Source organism: Cervus canadensis, chromosome 14 (assembly GCF_019320065.1).
Source record: "Cervus canadensis isolate Bull #8, Minnesota chromosome 14, ASM1932006v1, whole genome shotgun sequence".
Lineage (NCBI taxonomy): Eukaryota > Metazoa > Chordata > Mammalia > Artiodactyla > Cervidae > Cervus > Cervus canadensis.
In genome coordinates this window covers 1720968-1736408 of record NC_057399.1, presented here as the reverse complement: position 1 = coordinate 1736408, position 15441 = coordinate 1720968, and the positions used below count along the sequence as shown (strand labels likewise).

Sequence of the window (15441 nt, the reverse complement as noted above, 5' to 3'; positions counted from 1 at the left end):
TGTGGCTGGGCATCATTATTTATCACTGTAGCCACTCACATAATAACTTTCCAGCTCTGGTGGCAAGTTAAAAAACTCCTGCTCATACCCAGCCCAAAGGAAGAAGTCTTTATTCTTAAAGAAGGGCAGTCCTGGGAAGCCCAAGCCATAGGGCCTCCTGATCTGGAGGAATTTAAAGGAGGAACTAAAGCAGGGCTTCTCAGGTGGCTCAGTGGGGAGAGGGGAAAAAAAAAGAAAAACCTCACCTGCAGGAGACATAGGTTCAAACCCTGGATCAGGGAAGATCCCCTGAAGGAAAAGATGGCAACCCACTCCAGTATTCTTCCCCAGAAAAGTCTGGACAGAGGAGCCTGGCAAGCTGTAGTCCATGGGGTCGCAAAGAGTTGGACACAACTGAGCACACATTCACACTCAAAGCAGGGCAGTAACTTGGGTTCTTCCGTGAGACGCTCTAGAGCAGTGCCTGGGCCACTCAAGTTCAGGGTCATTGCAGCTCACCTAAAGAAATTACCCTGGGTTTAAGTCCACTACAGTACTGTTGGAAAATGCTTGTTCTGGGGTAGCGATGGCCGTGTATGGTGGGAAAGGTTGGAGAGAGTCCTCACCCAGCCTCTGTTCTATGGCAGACACTGTGAGTTCTGTCCTTCACTGCTCACAGGACAGCTCTAAAAGGGAGGTGATATTCTCCTTTTTCACAAATGAGACTGAGGCTCACAGATGAAGAAGCAGTGCTGAGATGTACATCCAGACAAGTCTAAATTGTCTGCTCTTCCCCTGGTGTGCCTCTGAGAGAAACCTCTCCTTCCTCAGTGGGTGAAAGATAGCAGCAGGGCTGCAGAAGGAGACAAAAGTGTCGGTGGTGGCCCCCTGCCATGAACCTGCTCCAGAGGGGGCTTCTGTGCCCCTTCCTGGGCTCTGAGACTCCGCCAGCCATCTTCTGAGCACACGGGATGTGCACCTGGCCAAGACAGGTGTCACAAGACCTGAGAAAAGGTGACAGGTCACCTAGATTTTAAAGCAGGAGTAAGGTGTCCCCAGTGGCTCAGTGGTAAAGAATCCATCTGCAGTGCAGGAAATGGAAGAGACGCGAGTTCAATCCCTGGGTCAGGAAGACCCTCTGGAGGAGGGCATGGTGATCCGCTTCAGTATTCTTGCCTGGGAAATCCCATGAGCAGAGGAGCCTGGTGGGCTACAGTCCATGGGGTCCCAGAGAGTCAGACACAGCTGAGCATGCATGCACATTGTCCACACAAAATATGAAGACGTGGACAGTGGAATGTTCCGGCTTTGAAGGGAGCCTGGCACTTAGAAAGCTCCTTATATAGTTCAGGGTGTAGAATGTAGGCTGAGGCAGGACTGTGATAAAGAAGAGCCTTATAAGTGATGCTGAGAGCCTTGAATTTTATCCTGAATGTAATGGTGAACCACTAAATTGGAGAAGGACAGAGAGAGCGAGAGTGTGTGTGTGTAGAGATTTGCATTTTCAATGTATCATTTAGCCCCTTCTGGGAGGGAAGACACGTATGCAGGCAAGAATGACTTATGATGGTTTTCCATGTCTCCTTTTTTACCTTGTACTGTTGTAAAGATTTTTTTCAGGCTAAGTTCCTGTGAGCCGAGGCCTTTATGTTATACCTATTCAATTCCTTACAGGACTAGAGTACTATGGCCATAGTCAGGGCTAAGTAAATATTTATTGACTCAATATTGTCAAACCTAAATCAGTTCACTCTATAGAGGACAGGTACATGAAATAAGAAAATCTTCACCTGTTTATGCAGAAGGTAACAGGAAGGATTGTTGTTATTTTGTTGCTGCAGAAACAAAGGTGAAGCGAGTTGGACCTACGTGACCCGTGTGCTGTTTTTACTGAATCTCTGTTCCATGTTTACATTATTATGACTGTGGAAATGCAATTCACTGGCTGTGTAACATTGTTAGGAATTTTTTTCTTGCACAACCTCCTGTTTTCCCTTGAGTTAGTAATTATCTTGTTTGTTTATTTGCTTAGTTTTTTGTGTGCGTGTGTGCTCAATCGTTCAGTCATGTCCAACTATTTATGACCCTTTGTCTATAACCTGCCAGGCTCCTCTATCCATGGGATTTCCCAGGCAAGAATTCCAGAGTAGGTTGCCATTTCCTTTTCCAGGGGATCTTCCTGACCCAGGGATCGAACCCACATCTCCTGCATTGGCAGGTGGATTCTTAAGCCCCGGGCCACCTGAAAAGCCCTTACGTATTATATCACTAACTGATCTCTAACCTTTCCCCCATTTGTCTGAGTCTCTCCTCTGTGTTCAGACTTGATGAATAGTCTGACAGTTTTATCTTGCTGTTCTAGAAATCCCTCCCCGAGTCTTCACTCTTACCCTGTCTGGTGTCAGATGCTCTTGGGACTGCTCCACAGCATTCAGCCTGGGACTTTCTCCACCTTGATTCTATAGATTTCTTCACCCTTTTCTTCTGGTAGAAGCTCTATTTCCTGGGCCTTTCTTTTTCTGTTTTACACCTTCATTTTGCCAGGCACCTCCTCCACCAGCTCCCTGAAAAAGAGTGCATGAGAAGTAAATTTTCTATGACCCTGCACATCTAAAATGTCTGCATTCTACCCTCACACTTTGATAGAAATGCAAACTAGAGGTAGTTTGCTCATAAAATTTTTAAAGTATTGTGCTATTTTTCTTCTGTCTCCCAGAAATGCTGTTGAAAAGTTCAATGTTATTAAGGCTTGATCTCCCGTATGTATGCTGTTTATTCCCCTGTGGAGATTTTTAGAAAATTCTCCTTGTCCTTAAAGTTTATGACAATGTGTCTTACCTAAAGATAGTTTACATTCATGGACTGAGCTTAGCATGTCCTTTCAGTCTAGAAAAGTGTCGGCAGCTATGTGAAGTATCTGTTTTGTGTCCGAATCTGGCCTGCCACTGTTTTTGTAAATAAAGTTTTATTGGCACACAGACACACTCATATCATTGTGATGTTATATGGCCAAGTTGAATAACTTGACAGAGACTGTAGGTGGCCTCCAGAGTTTAAAGCATCTGTGGCCCTGTATCTAAAATGTTTGCTGACCCTCAATCTAGAAAATGGAGAATTTCAATTCTGGTTTAAACAAATTTTTCCCCCCTTTTAAAATTCCTTTTTTCAATTTTTGTGTATTTTTTGGAACTCGTGTTATTTGGACATTGAACCTCCTGGACTGACACTAAAATACTTCTCTCTCCTCTTTGCCATCACTGTTTTGTTATTCTGTCTGGGAATTTCTTTTATCTCCCAGCCTTCCTATGAATTTTTTTGTTTCTGCTACTTGTTTCTTGTTTTGACATAAATTTTTCTGTATTTTTAAATTAACCTTTTTATATTGTAATACAAAACAAAAAAACCCACAAAGCTTGACATATAGTTAACAAATTATGATAAAGCAGCTACCCCTATACACCACCTAGGTTAAGAGATAGAAAATGTCTGGTAACTCAATAGCCAGGACATGGAAGCAACCTAGATGCCCATCAGCAGATGAATGGATAAGGAAGCTGTGGTACATATACACCATGGAATATTACTCAGCCGTCAAAAAGAATTCATTTGAACCAGTCCTAATGAGATGGATGAAACTGGAGCCCCTTATACAGAGTGAAGTAAGCCAGAAAGATAAAGAACATTACAGCATACTAACACATATATATGGAATTTAGAAAGATGGTAACGATAACCCTATATGCAAAACAGAAAAAGAGACACAGAAATACAGAACAGACTTTTGAACTCTGTGGGAGAAGGTGAGGGTGGGATGTTTCAAAAGAACAGCATGTATACTATCTATGGTGAAACAGATCACCAGCCCAGGTGGGATGCATGAGACAAGTGCTCGGGCCTGGTGCACTGGGAAGACCCAGAGGAATCGGGTGGAGAGGGAGGTGGGAGGGGGGATCGGGATGGGGAATAAGTGTAAATCTATGGCTGATTCATATCAACGTATGACAAAACCCACTGAAATGTTGTGAAGTAATTAGCCTCCAACTAATAAAAAAATTAAAAAAAAAAAAAAAGAAAATGTCTGGTAACTCAAAAGCCGTGTCTCCGTGCTCCAGTCTAATCACAGCGCACACTGAGACATACATAGAGCGTGGATTCCAGCCCGTCACCACATCACGCTTCTTGCAGCTCAGACTGTCCCATCTTCGGACAGTGGAAGCATATATTCAGTTTATCCACCATGTCCTTTTGTTCCATCCTTTGTAGTTTTTGATAGTTTGCTTGTTATCTAATGTAGCAGGATGTCGAAGACTCCTCTTTCATGTTCCTAAATCTGGAGTCACCCATTTCCTCCAAGAAACTCTGGATTCTTTTAGTGGGAAATGGGATTTTGAGCTCCCATTCTGGTTGCTACTCACTGTTACTGGATTGGTCAGTTGTTTCTAGGCCTTTTGGAGGACAAAGAATATATATTTTTCTTCCACTGCTTTTATACTTTCACTGTGTCTATCTTGTCAGAACAAGTAGCCGTTACATACTGTCCTCTTTCCCTTCTAACTTCATTTGGCCTTTCTCCTCAAGGAACTATACATTTAATACTATCAACCCGTACATTGATGTTTCTACTGTGGTCAGTTTGGGTTGTGTGAAACTCATTATTCAGATGCTGTCTCAGGATGGAATCATGAGCACTGTATTCCCTGAGTTCTTGCTGGTTAATAATTGTTTGTCTGTGCTCTGTGACCTTGCAAGTCAGTTTTGCTAAATACATAATCCTTGGCTTGCATTTTCTTTCTTTGAGTCTTTTAAATATGTTTCTCTATTTTATTCTAGAAAAAAACATTGAAAACTGTTGAAAACCGACTTAATCTTTTTTTGTTTTCCTTGTAAATAACTTGCCCTTTTTGCCTCCATGCCCAAAGATTTTTCTCTGTAATCTAAATATTTTCCCAGAATATATCTGGTGTTAGTTATTCTGGGTCAGTATTCTTGAGTATGCATTGTGTTCTTTCAATGTATAGTTTCTTTTTATTTCTAATTACCGTTCTTAGTATTCTGTTCCCTTGCTTGGATTTCCGTGAGGGACTCCTGTTATCTGTATGTTATATGTATCTTTCCTCTCGGCATATCTGTTGTGTTTATCCACTCTTGTGTGTCTTGCAGTTTAGTCTTCATTCCTGAATTCTTACTAAATTTCTAATTTTTTATGTAGTTTTGTTCCTTCATTTTTAAGCTTTTTTGATTGCTTGATTTATATGGGTCTTTGTGTCTTGAATAACTTTTTCATGTTTTTAGCTTATTTTGAAATCTTGTTGTTTTGTTGGCATGCTTTTATTGTATAATGTCATATTTTCATTTATAAGCATTCTTTTCATTCTCTTAATGACTCTTCCCCCTTTTAGTAGAAGTCTCTTCTCATTTCTTAGGTACACTCTTTTATTTATCTGAGAATAATGATTGATATTTTCTACCTACCTAATTTATTTCCTCTCCTTCCTCCATTTGTTTTGCCTTTATAATTTTAGAGGCTTTATTCAAATACATGGCAATCCTTGGTTATTGGTTCATATTTAAGAATTAGACAGTTAAAAAAGCTACTTGGAAAGCCTGTGTGCCAGGTCTTGTTAAATTCTAGACTTTACCATAACATAGTCTGGTTGGATAATTTCACTGTAAAACCCCAATGTCAGTCAGAATCTTTTCATTGAGGTTTATTTTTAGGTTTTTGGGGGGGGGGTTTTTTGGTGCTGATCTTGTTTTTCAGAGAAGGTTCTTCTAATCTCCAACCCTGCAGGGTGTAAGATTAACTGATAGTGTTCTGCTCTGAGCATAAGAAAATCGTCCCTCTCAGTATGTAAACTTCTGCTTAAGGAGGTTGCTTCCAGGTGTTGCTGGTTTCCCCTGGTCCAGACTCTCATTTTTATTCTCCCTGGAGTCGCTGGTGACATGCCTGGGAGGGGAAGGGGCAATTGCTGAGCTACATGGATTCAGTTCAGTTCAGTCACTCAGTCATGTCCAACTCTTTGCGACCCCATGAATCGCAGCACGCCAGGCCTCCCTGTCTATCACCAACTCCCAGAGTTTACTCAAACTCATGTCCATTGAGTCGGTGATGCCATCCAGCCATCTCATCCTCTGTTGTCCCCTTTTCCTCCTGCCCCCAATCCCTCCCAGCATCAGGGTCTTTTCCAGTGAGTCAACTCTTTGCATGAGGTGGCCAAAGTATTGGAGTTTCAGCTTCAGCATCCGTCCTTCCAATGAACACCCAGGACTGATCTCCTTTAAGATAAGACTGGTTGGAACTCCTTGCAGTCCAAAGGACTCTCAAGAGTCTTCTCCAACACCACAGTTCAAAAGCATCAATTTTTCGGCACTCAACTTTCTTCACAGCCCAACTATCACATCTATACATGACCACTGGAAAAACCATAGCCTTGACTAGACGGACCTTTCTTGGCAAAGTAATGTCTCTGCTTTTAATATGCTATCTAGGTTGGTCATAACTTCCTTCCAAGGAGTAAGTGTCTTTTAATTTCATGGCTGCAATCACCATCTGCAGTGATTTTGGAGCCCGAAAAAATGAAGTCTGACACTTTTTCCACTGTTTTCTCATCTATTTACCATGAAGCGATGGCACCGGATGCCATGATCTTAGTTTTCTGAATGTTGAGCCTTAAGCCAACTTTTTCACTCTCCTCTTTCACTTTCATCAAGAGGCTTTTTAGTTCCTCTTCACTTTCTGCCATAAGGGTGGTGTCATCTGCATATCTGAGATTATTGATATTTCTCCCAGCAATCTTGATTCCAGCTTGTGCTTCTTCCAGCCCAGCGTTCCTCATAATGTACTCTGCATATAAGTTAAATAAGCAGGGTGACAATATACAGCCTTGATGTACTCCTTTTCCTGTTTGGAACCAGTCTGTTGTTCCATGTCCAGTTCTAACTGTTGCTTCCTGACCTGCATACAGGTTTCTCAAGAGGCAGGTCAGGTGGTCTGGTATGCCCATCTCTTTCAGAATTTTCCACAGTTTATTGTGATCCACACAGTCAAAGGCTTTGGCATAGTCAATAAAGCAGAAATATTAGGTGAGGAGAATTAGTAGATTCTATTTCTTAATCAGTTTTTTCTAGGAATTTTCTTGTTTTTAGGCTCACCTTTAACCTCACTTCAAGACATACCTGTTGTTTCCCATTGCTGAGCTTTTTGTGAGTTCTGCAGTATAAATTAAGTGACTTGAACTTTCCTGGGTCTACGAAGTCCGTCATTATTTATCTTTCTACTTTCTAAAATGCTTTTGCTATGAGCTCTCCTCTCATCGCTTTGTCTTAAGGGCCGGTTGTGAGTGTGTGTGAGAGTCTTTACTATTGTCCGGCGTCAGCTCAGGAGACAGAGCAGAGCTAATGCACAGCTTCCGTTCTCTGGAAGTCCCCTCACCTGTTTTGTACTGAGAATCTCAGGGAAGTCACTCTTTAGGTCTGTTCTTATTTGTGTTTGAGCAAATGATATTGAATAAAATGTCTTTCTAATGACACATTTTTGTTTGTTTTAATGATTGCTCCTGATGCTTGTCTGAAAAGTTGCAAAATGTGTTTTATTTTCCTCTTTCTGTCAAGCCTCAGATGTGTTTAACCTAGTTCTTTTTTATAACTTTGCAGGTCCACAAGTAACGTTTATTTCATTTATCTTTTTTGAACAGGAAAGAGAATGTGAGAGGTCATACAGAAATGCTCTATATTAAGAGATATATGATAAGCCCTTAGGATAACCACTAAGGAAATAACTTTTAAAAAAGTGAAAAATCATGAAGGGATGTAAGAGGCTACATCAGAAAACCTTCACTTACTATTTTTAAAAATCAGTGGAGGAATAGAAGAACAAAAAAAGAAGTGACATATGAAAAACAAAAATTGGTAAATGTAAGCCAACTATCCACTCCAGTACTCTTGCCTGGAAAATCCCATAGACAGAGGAACCTGGTAGGCTGCAGTCCATGGGGTTGCTAAGAGTTGGACACGACTGAGTGACTTCACTTTCGCTTTTCACTTTCATGCATTGGAGAAGGAAATGGCAACCCACTCCAGTGTTCTTTGCCTGGAGAATCCCAGGGACATCGGAGTCTGGTGGGCTGCCGTCTATGGGATCGCACAGAGTCAGAACTGAAGCGACTTAGCAGCAGCAGCAGCAGCAAGCCAGCTATTATGTCAATATATCAGTAGTAACATTAAGTGTGACTGGCTTAAATAATTCACATGACCAAGATTATCACATGGGTTTAAAAACACAGAAGATCTAGCTATATGCTGGATGAGCAAAATCAAGAGTAGAAAAACAATGGAGAGAAATCAATGAATCCAAAAGTTAGTTCTTTGAAAGGATCAACAAAACTAGCAGACCTTAGCTAGATTGAACAAGCAAAAAGGAGTTCAGCTCAGTTCAGTCGCTCAGCCATGTCCGACTGTTTGCCACCCCATAGAGAGAATACTGCAATTACTAGAATCAGAAATGAAAGAGGGGAGAGTACTGCCAACCTTACAGAAATAAAAATAGTTATAAAGGAATGTTTATCCTGTGAACATCCGGATATGCCAATAGGTTGGATGACTTAGACAAAATGGGCAAGTTATTTGAAACAGTATTCTCTGTACATAAGAACTGACCTGATGATCTATTTCCAGGCTCCTGCCTTCTCCTCTCAAGGATGCAGTAGAAGTCTCGACCTGGAGAAGATGCTACACAATGCAGGAGGTGAACTCTGCCCTTAGTAAGATCCAGCTGGTGGGATATTCTCAGAAAATTGTGAGTGTTAATACGATTTTAACTGATTGATGAATGCTCTTGATTCTTTGGAAGGATTCTATAGTTCCCTTTTTTAAGCCATTCAGTCACTGTAAATCTTGTACTAGTACATGGTGGAAAGATAGAACAGCTGTTATTTTCCTCCATCCTTCCCAGGTTCTTACTGGTGCTCTGTCCTAAACCTTATATTCCCCGTCACTCATTAGCATATAATAGGTCAGGGAAAAAAGACATCTCATCCTGTTTACTTTAGAACAGTGACACCATTTTACAGGTTTTGGACTTGTGAAGTAGGAAACAGCATCAAAGGGATCAAGAAATAATTTGGCACGTATGACTTCTGAGCTCTGATCATGATGAGGGTTCCCATTCCTGTTAACTGTGGCCCAGAGCCACTCTGTACAGAACAACCAAGACATTAATTCCTAACCTGAAAAGGGTTAAAAAGAAAAAGAAGAAGAAAACCTAAGTATTTGTCTGTCTGGCCTATATCATAACATATTCTCTCTGCCTTTTAATGGGTGGGACCTGGGTGCCTGGTGACACGTGGATGGACTGAAATTCTCAGAAATGTGACGAGTAAAAGACTGTAAGCTGTGACCCTCCCATGGTCCCCACCATCTTTCTGTCCTTAAACTTTCTGATTCACTTGAAAGTCGTTCCTAAGTGGAGAAGGGTTTTCTGGGTTTTTTCCCTCTGCAGCCTTACCTGGCATGACCGCACCACTGAAAGCTCAGCACACATTCTCACCGTGGTTCTTTTCCAGGAGCTTTTCGGTGCCGTCCAGGTGACTCCCCTAAGCTCTGGCTACGCCCTTGGAAGCTCCAACTGGATCATCCAGTCCCATTATGAGAAGGTGTCTTACGTCTCTGGATCCTCCTTGCTTACCACGCACCCACAGGTAATTCTAAATTCTCCTGTAACAACTTCAGGTTTTCAGTTGAAAGTGAAGCTGCTTAGTCATGTCTGACTTTCTGCGTCGCTATGAACTGTAGCCCACCAGGCTCCTCCGTCCACGGGATTTCCAGGCAAGAACACTGGAGTGGGTGGCCATTTCCTTCTCTAGGTGATCTTCCCGACCCAGGGATCAAACTTGGGTCTCCCGAATTGCAGGTAGACTGTATTACTATCTGAGCCACCAGGGAATCCCTGAATTTTCAGTAACTTACCCTAAATTCAGAAAGTATCCAGAGTGGCGTCAGCTCTTTGTCATTTTTTTTTTATTTATTCATTTCTACAGTAGGTCTTTCTTGGTTATCTATTTTAAGTAGAACAATGTGTACATGTCAATCCCAAACTCCCAATCTATCACTTCGCCCAGCCCTCCCCACCATAAGCATAAATTCATTCTGTAAGTCTCTGAGTCTGCTTCCATTTTGTGAATAAGTTCATCTGTATCTTTTTAGATTCTACGTGTAAAGCAGTGTCATACAGTATTTGTCTTTCTCTGTCTCATGACTTCACTTAGTCTGATAATCTCTGAGTCCATCCATGTGCAGATGGCATTGTTTCATTCTTTTCAGTGGCTGAGTAATATTCCATTGTGTGTATTTACCACATTGTGTGTATTTACCACATTTCTTTGTCCATTCATCTGTCAGTGGACATCTAGGTTGCTTTCATGTCTTGGCTATTGTGAATAGTGGTGCAGTTAACACTGCGGTCCATGTATCCTTTTGAGCCATGTTCTTCTCTGGGTAAAAGCCCCGGGAATGGGATTGTTGGATCATATGGAAACTCTTTTCTTTTTTTCTTTAAGAAATCTCCATACTGTTCTCCATAGTGGCTGTACCAATTTACATTTCCACCAGCAGTGTCGGAGGATTCCCTTTTCTCCGCTTCTTCTCTCACATGTATTGTTTGTAGATTTTTTTGATAATAGCCATTCTGACAAGTTTGAGATGATATCTCACTATAGTTTTGATTTGCGTTTCTCTAATAATTAGTGATGTTGCACATCTTTTCATCTGCCTGCTGGCCATCTGTATATCTTTGGAGAAATGTCTCTTTAGGTCTTCTGTTCATTTTTTGATTGGATTGTTTGTTTTGGGAGTATAAAACTGCATCAGCTTTTTTCTCATTCTGTGCATTGTCTTTTTTTTTTTTCTTGTAATTTCCTTTGCTGTGCAAAAGCTTTTGAGTTTAATTAGCCCCCATTTGTTTGTTTTTGTTTTTATTTCCATTATTCTGGGAGACGGATCAAAAAAAGATACTGGTGAAGTTTATGTCAAAGAATGTTCTGCCTATGTATTCCGAGTTTTTATAGTATCCAGTCTTACATTTAGGTGTTTAATCCATTTTGAGTTTATTTTTGAGTACGGTATTAAAGATTGCTCTGTCTTCTTTTTTTTTTTTTTTAACATGTAGCTGCCCAGCATCATTTATTGAAGAGACTCTTTTCTCCATTGTAAAGTCTTGCCTCCTTTGTTATAGATTAACTAACCACAGGTGCATGAATTTATTTCTGGCCTTTCTGTCCTCCTGATCCATCCATATATAATTCTGTTTTTGTGCCAGTACCGTGCTGTCTTGATGACTATAGCTGTGTAATACAGTCTGAAGTTCAGGAAGCCTGATTCCTTTTGCTTTTCTTTTTCAAGATTGCTTTGGCTCTTCGGGGTCTTTTGTGTCTCCATACAAATTTTAAGATTTTTTTTTTATCTAATTCTATGAAAAATGATGTACGTAACTTGGTAAGGATTTCATTGAATCTGTATATTGCCTTGAGTAGTATAGTCATTTCAACAATATTGATTCTTCCAATCCAAGAACATGGTATATGTGTCCATGTGTTGGTATCATCTTCAATTTCTTTCATCAGCATCTTATACTTTTTGGAATACAGGTCTTTTGTCTTGTTCAGTTCAGTTCAGTCGCTCAGTCGTGTCCAACTCTTTGCGACCCCATGAACCACAGCACGCCAAGCCTCCCTGTCCATCACCAACTCCTGGAGTCCACCCAAACCCATGTCGTTGAGTCGGTGATGCCATCCAACCATCTCATCCTCCATCGTCCCCTTCTCCTCCTGCCCTCAATCTTTCCCAGCATCAGGAGGTAGGTTTATTCCTAGGTATTTTACTCTTTTTCAATGCAATGGTAAATGGGATTGTTTCTTAAATTTCTCTTTCTGATCTTTCATTGTTAGTGTATAGAAATGCAACAGATTTCTGTATATTAATTTTGTATACTGCAACTTTGCCAAAGCATCAGCCTTTTAAATCTTTCTGATTTTAGTTTCTACAGACATTCTTTCTTGTTGTGTAAGAACGCTTAACATGAGGTAGGTGCTCAATCACTCGGTTGTGTCCAACTCTTTGCAGCCCCATGGACTGTGGCCCACCAGGCTCCTCTGCCCATGGGACTTTTCAGGCAAGAATACTGGAGCGGATTGCCATTTCCTACTCTAGAACATAAGCTATACCCTTATAATAAAAGTGTAACTGTACAATACATGGTTGTTGACTATAAGTACAGTGTTGTATAGGCGATCTCTAGAGCTTTTTCATCTTGTTTACCTGAAACTTTATGTCCTACTCGTTATCAAAGTTAGATTATTTGTGTCTGAACATTTAGGATCATAGTTCCTCTATAAGATCATGCTGCCTTTAGGTCACCTCTGGGACTTAGAGATTTCCCAACACTTCCAATAACCAGAGCCTGATGTGTGTAACAGAGATGGTCGCTCATTTACTCAGCAAATACTAATTTTTCAATATTTACTAACGGCCTGCCGTGTCAAGCATTCATCTAGGTGTTAGAGATTCAGTGGTGGCCCACAGACAAAGTCTCCTCTCACGGATCAGTATTCATATGATGAGAGAGAATGGCATGATGAAAATAAATGAGCAAAATGCTTCCACGTGGTGACACAAATACTGAAAACAGAGCTCTGTAGAGAGTGCTGGTGACTAGTTTAACTTGGATGGTCAGAGAGAGCTTCTGGGAAAACATCTCATTGGAACTGAGACCTGGGAACGTGAGGCATGTAAAGCTGTGTGGGCGAAGTATGACAGAGATGTGGCAGGCGAAGAGCTCCTAACACTAGAACAAGCTGGGCATGTCTGCAGAGCAGAGGACACCCTTGTGACTGCATCGTATGAAGTGTGATCGTGACGTGTCCAAGATGCCAAGCCATGTAGGACTTCATGAGAAGTTTGAATTTTATTTGAATGGATAGACTCAAGCTTTTGGAAAGTTTTTAGTCATTCATTTATAGTCATATTGGCAAGAAGCTCAGTGTTTAAGTATTGTTATCAAGTGTTACTTAACTCAATTTTTTAGATATTTGTAAAGAATTTATTGTTCATTTTCTAAATTTTTTCATGTTTATAAAAGGTCAGTTCAGTTCAGTCGCTCAGTCATGTCCAACTCTTTGCAACCCCATAGACTGCAGCACACCAGGCCATGAAATGATGGGGCCGGATGCCATGATCTTAGTTTTCTGAATGTTGAGCCTCAAGCCAACTTTTTCACTCTTCTCTTGCACTTTCATCAAGAGGATCTGTAGTAGTTCTTCACTTTCTGCCATAAGGGTGGTGTCATCTGCATATCTGAAGTTATTGATATTTCTCCCAGCAGTCTTGATTCCAGCTTGTGGTTCATCCAGCCCAGCATTTCTCATGATGTACTCTGCATATAAGTTAAATAAGCAGGGTGACAATATACAGCCTTGACATACTCTTTTCCCGATTTGGAACCAATCTGTTGTTCCATATCCAGTTCTACCTGTTGCCTCCTAACCTGTGTACAGATTTCTCAGGAGGCAAGTCAGGTGGTCTGGTATGCCCATCTCTTTCAGAATTTTCCACAGTTTATTGTGATCCACACAGTCAAAGGCTTTGGCATAGCCAATAAAGCAAAAGTAAATGTTTTTATGGAATGCTCTAGCTTTTTCGGTGATCCAACGGATGTTGGCAATTTAATCTCTGGTTCCTCTGCTTTTTCTAAATCCAGCTTGAACATCTGGAAGTTCATGGTTCACGTACTGTTGAAGCCTGGCTTGGACCATTTTGAATATTACTTTGCTAGTGTGTGAGATGAGTGCAATTGTGCGTTAGTTTGAGCCTTCTTTGGCATTGCCTTTCTTTGAAATTGGAATGAAACCTGACCATTTCCAGTCCTGTGGCCACTGCTGAGTTTTCCAAATTTGCTGGCATATTGAGTGTAGCACTTGCACAGAATCATCTTTTAGGATTTGAAATAGCTCAGCTGGAATTCCATCACTTCCACTAGCTTTATTCATAGTGATGCTTCCTAAGGCCCCCTTGACTTCACGTTCCAGGATGTCTGGCTCTAGGTGAGTGAGCACACCATCGTGATTATCTGGGTATAAAAGGTGGTGCTAGTGTAAAGAACCCACCTGCCATGCAGGAGACATAAGAGACGTGGGTTTGATCCCTGACTCCAGAAGATCCCCCGGAAGAGGGCATGGCAATCCACTCCAGTATTCTTGCCTGGAAAATGCCACAGACAGAGAGCCTGGCGGGCTACAGTCCATGGAGTCGCAAAGGGCAGGACACGACTGAAGCAGCTTAGCCCAGCACACATGTATCTTCCCGTGTTTGTAAAGGAGGGTGGTGGGGGTTAGACAGGCAGTGGGTGATGGGGGATAGATAACAATGATGATGGATAGATAATGGGTGAGATCCAATCCCATTTTAATGTGAGAAAAAGATTGTTGTAAGTCTAGAACCATAGAATGGTCTGAGCTGCCACTCTGCTTTGTTTTCATAACTTTTTTGTAAGCAACTTTCATTTCAAGGTCTAGAGGGGACAAGTTGCTAGTTTTTCCTATAGCTAGCAGAATTCTGGGCCTTTCCCGCTTGCTGAAATCAAAAGCCCATCAGTGTCATCTTCATCTGCTTCACTGAATCAGAATTTTGTATTGGCAGCTTCTATCATTCCTGATATATTCTCTCATAAAAGACAGAAAGATTACTTGGCTGCCAGTTCTTCCGATTTGTCCTGCTTAGATCAAAGCCTTTACAGTACTATCGATGTAATTTCCAGTAAATTATTCTTAAAAGATCCATAAATTTAAAGGGAAAAGTAAGGTCTTGAAAGTAATGAATAATATACCTAAGTAATTAATTATAATTTCTAGCTGGCAACCACTATTGTATGTAAAAAAGAAAGTAAATTAGATTTTCTTTTGCCCAGATGATTGGATTCTGTATTGAATTAGCAGGGATAAGAAAAGACTTGTTTTGAAAAAGCTCAGTAGTCTACTTCAGATGTCAGCAAACTATGGTCCTTGGACTAAACTTGATCTCCCACCTCTTTTTGTTAATAATATTTTGTTGAAATATAGCCACACCCATTGTTTTATGGGTTGTTTGCAGCTGCTTACACCCTATCACAGCAGGTTATAAAGCTAGACTTTATATTAATAGAAAAGGGCCAATTCAGCTTTAGTAATGGAAGCTCATGAGCTAGGAAGAATGTGGCAGACTGTTATACTGATCTAATAAGCATATGGAAATAAGACTCTGGATTCATCCTGAAATGGGATGAAAAGGTAAGTTAAAACATTGGCAGATCTTAAATTCAACAATCATTTCTTGAGTGCCTATTATCTTCAGGGAAGGAAAAATATAAGGCAGAGATTTCATACCTGGATGACTCAGAGAATGGTGATAATGACATGAATACAGTTGACAAGAAGAAGT

At 40.9% G+C, this 15441-nt stretch overlaps 1 protein-coding gene across 1 annotated transcript in view; it reads left to right on the top strand.

The window, feature by feature from the left end:
• The window catches only part of LOC122453251 (integrator complex subunit 9), a 120782-nt gene that overhangs the window by 65998 nt on the left and 39343 nt on the right, over positions 1-15441 (top strand). Inside the window, exons 7-8 of the mRNA XM_043487166.1 lie at positions 8653-8773; positions 9540-9674. Of these exons, the coding sequence (XP_043343101.1) occupies positions 8653-8773; positions 9540-9674 (256 nt within the window). The remainder of the gene's footprint in view (positions 1-8652; positions 8774-9539; positions 9675-15441) is intronic.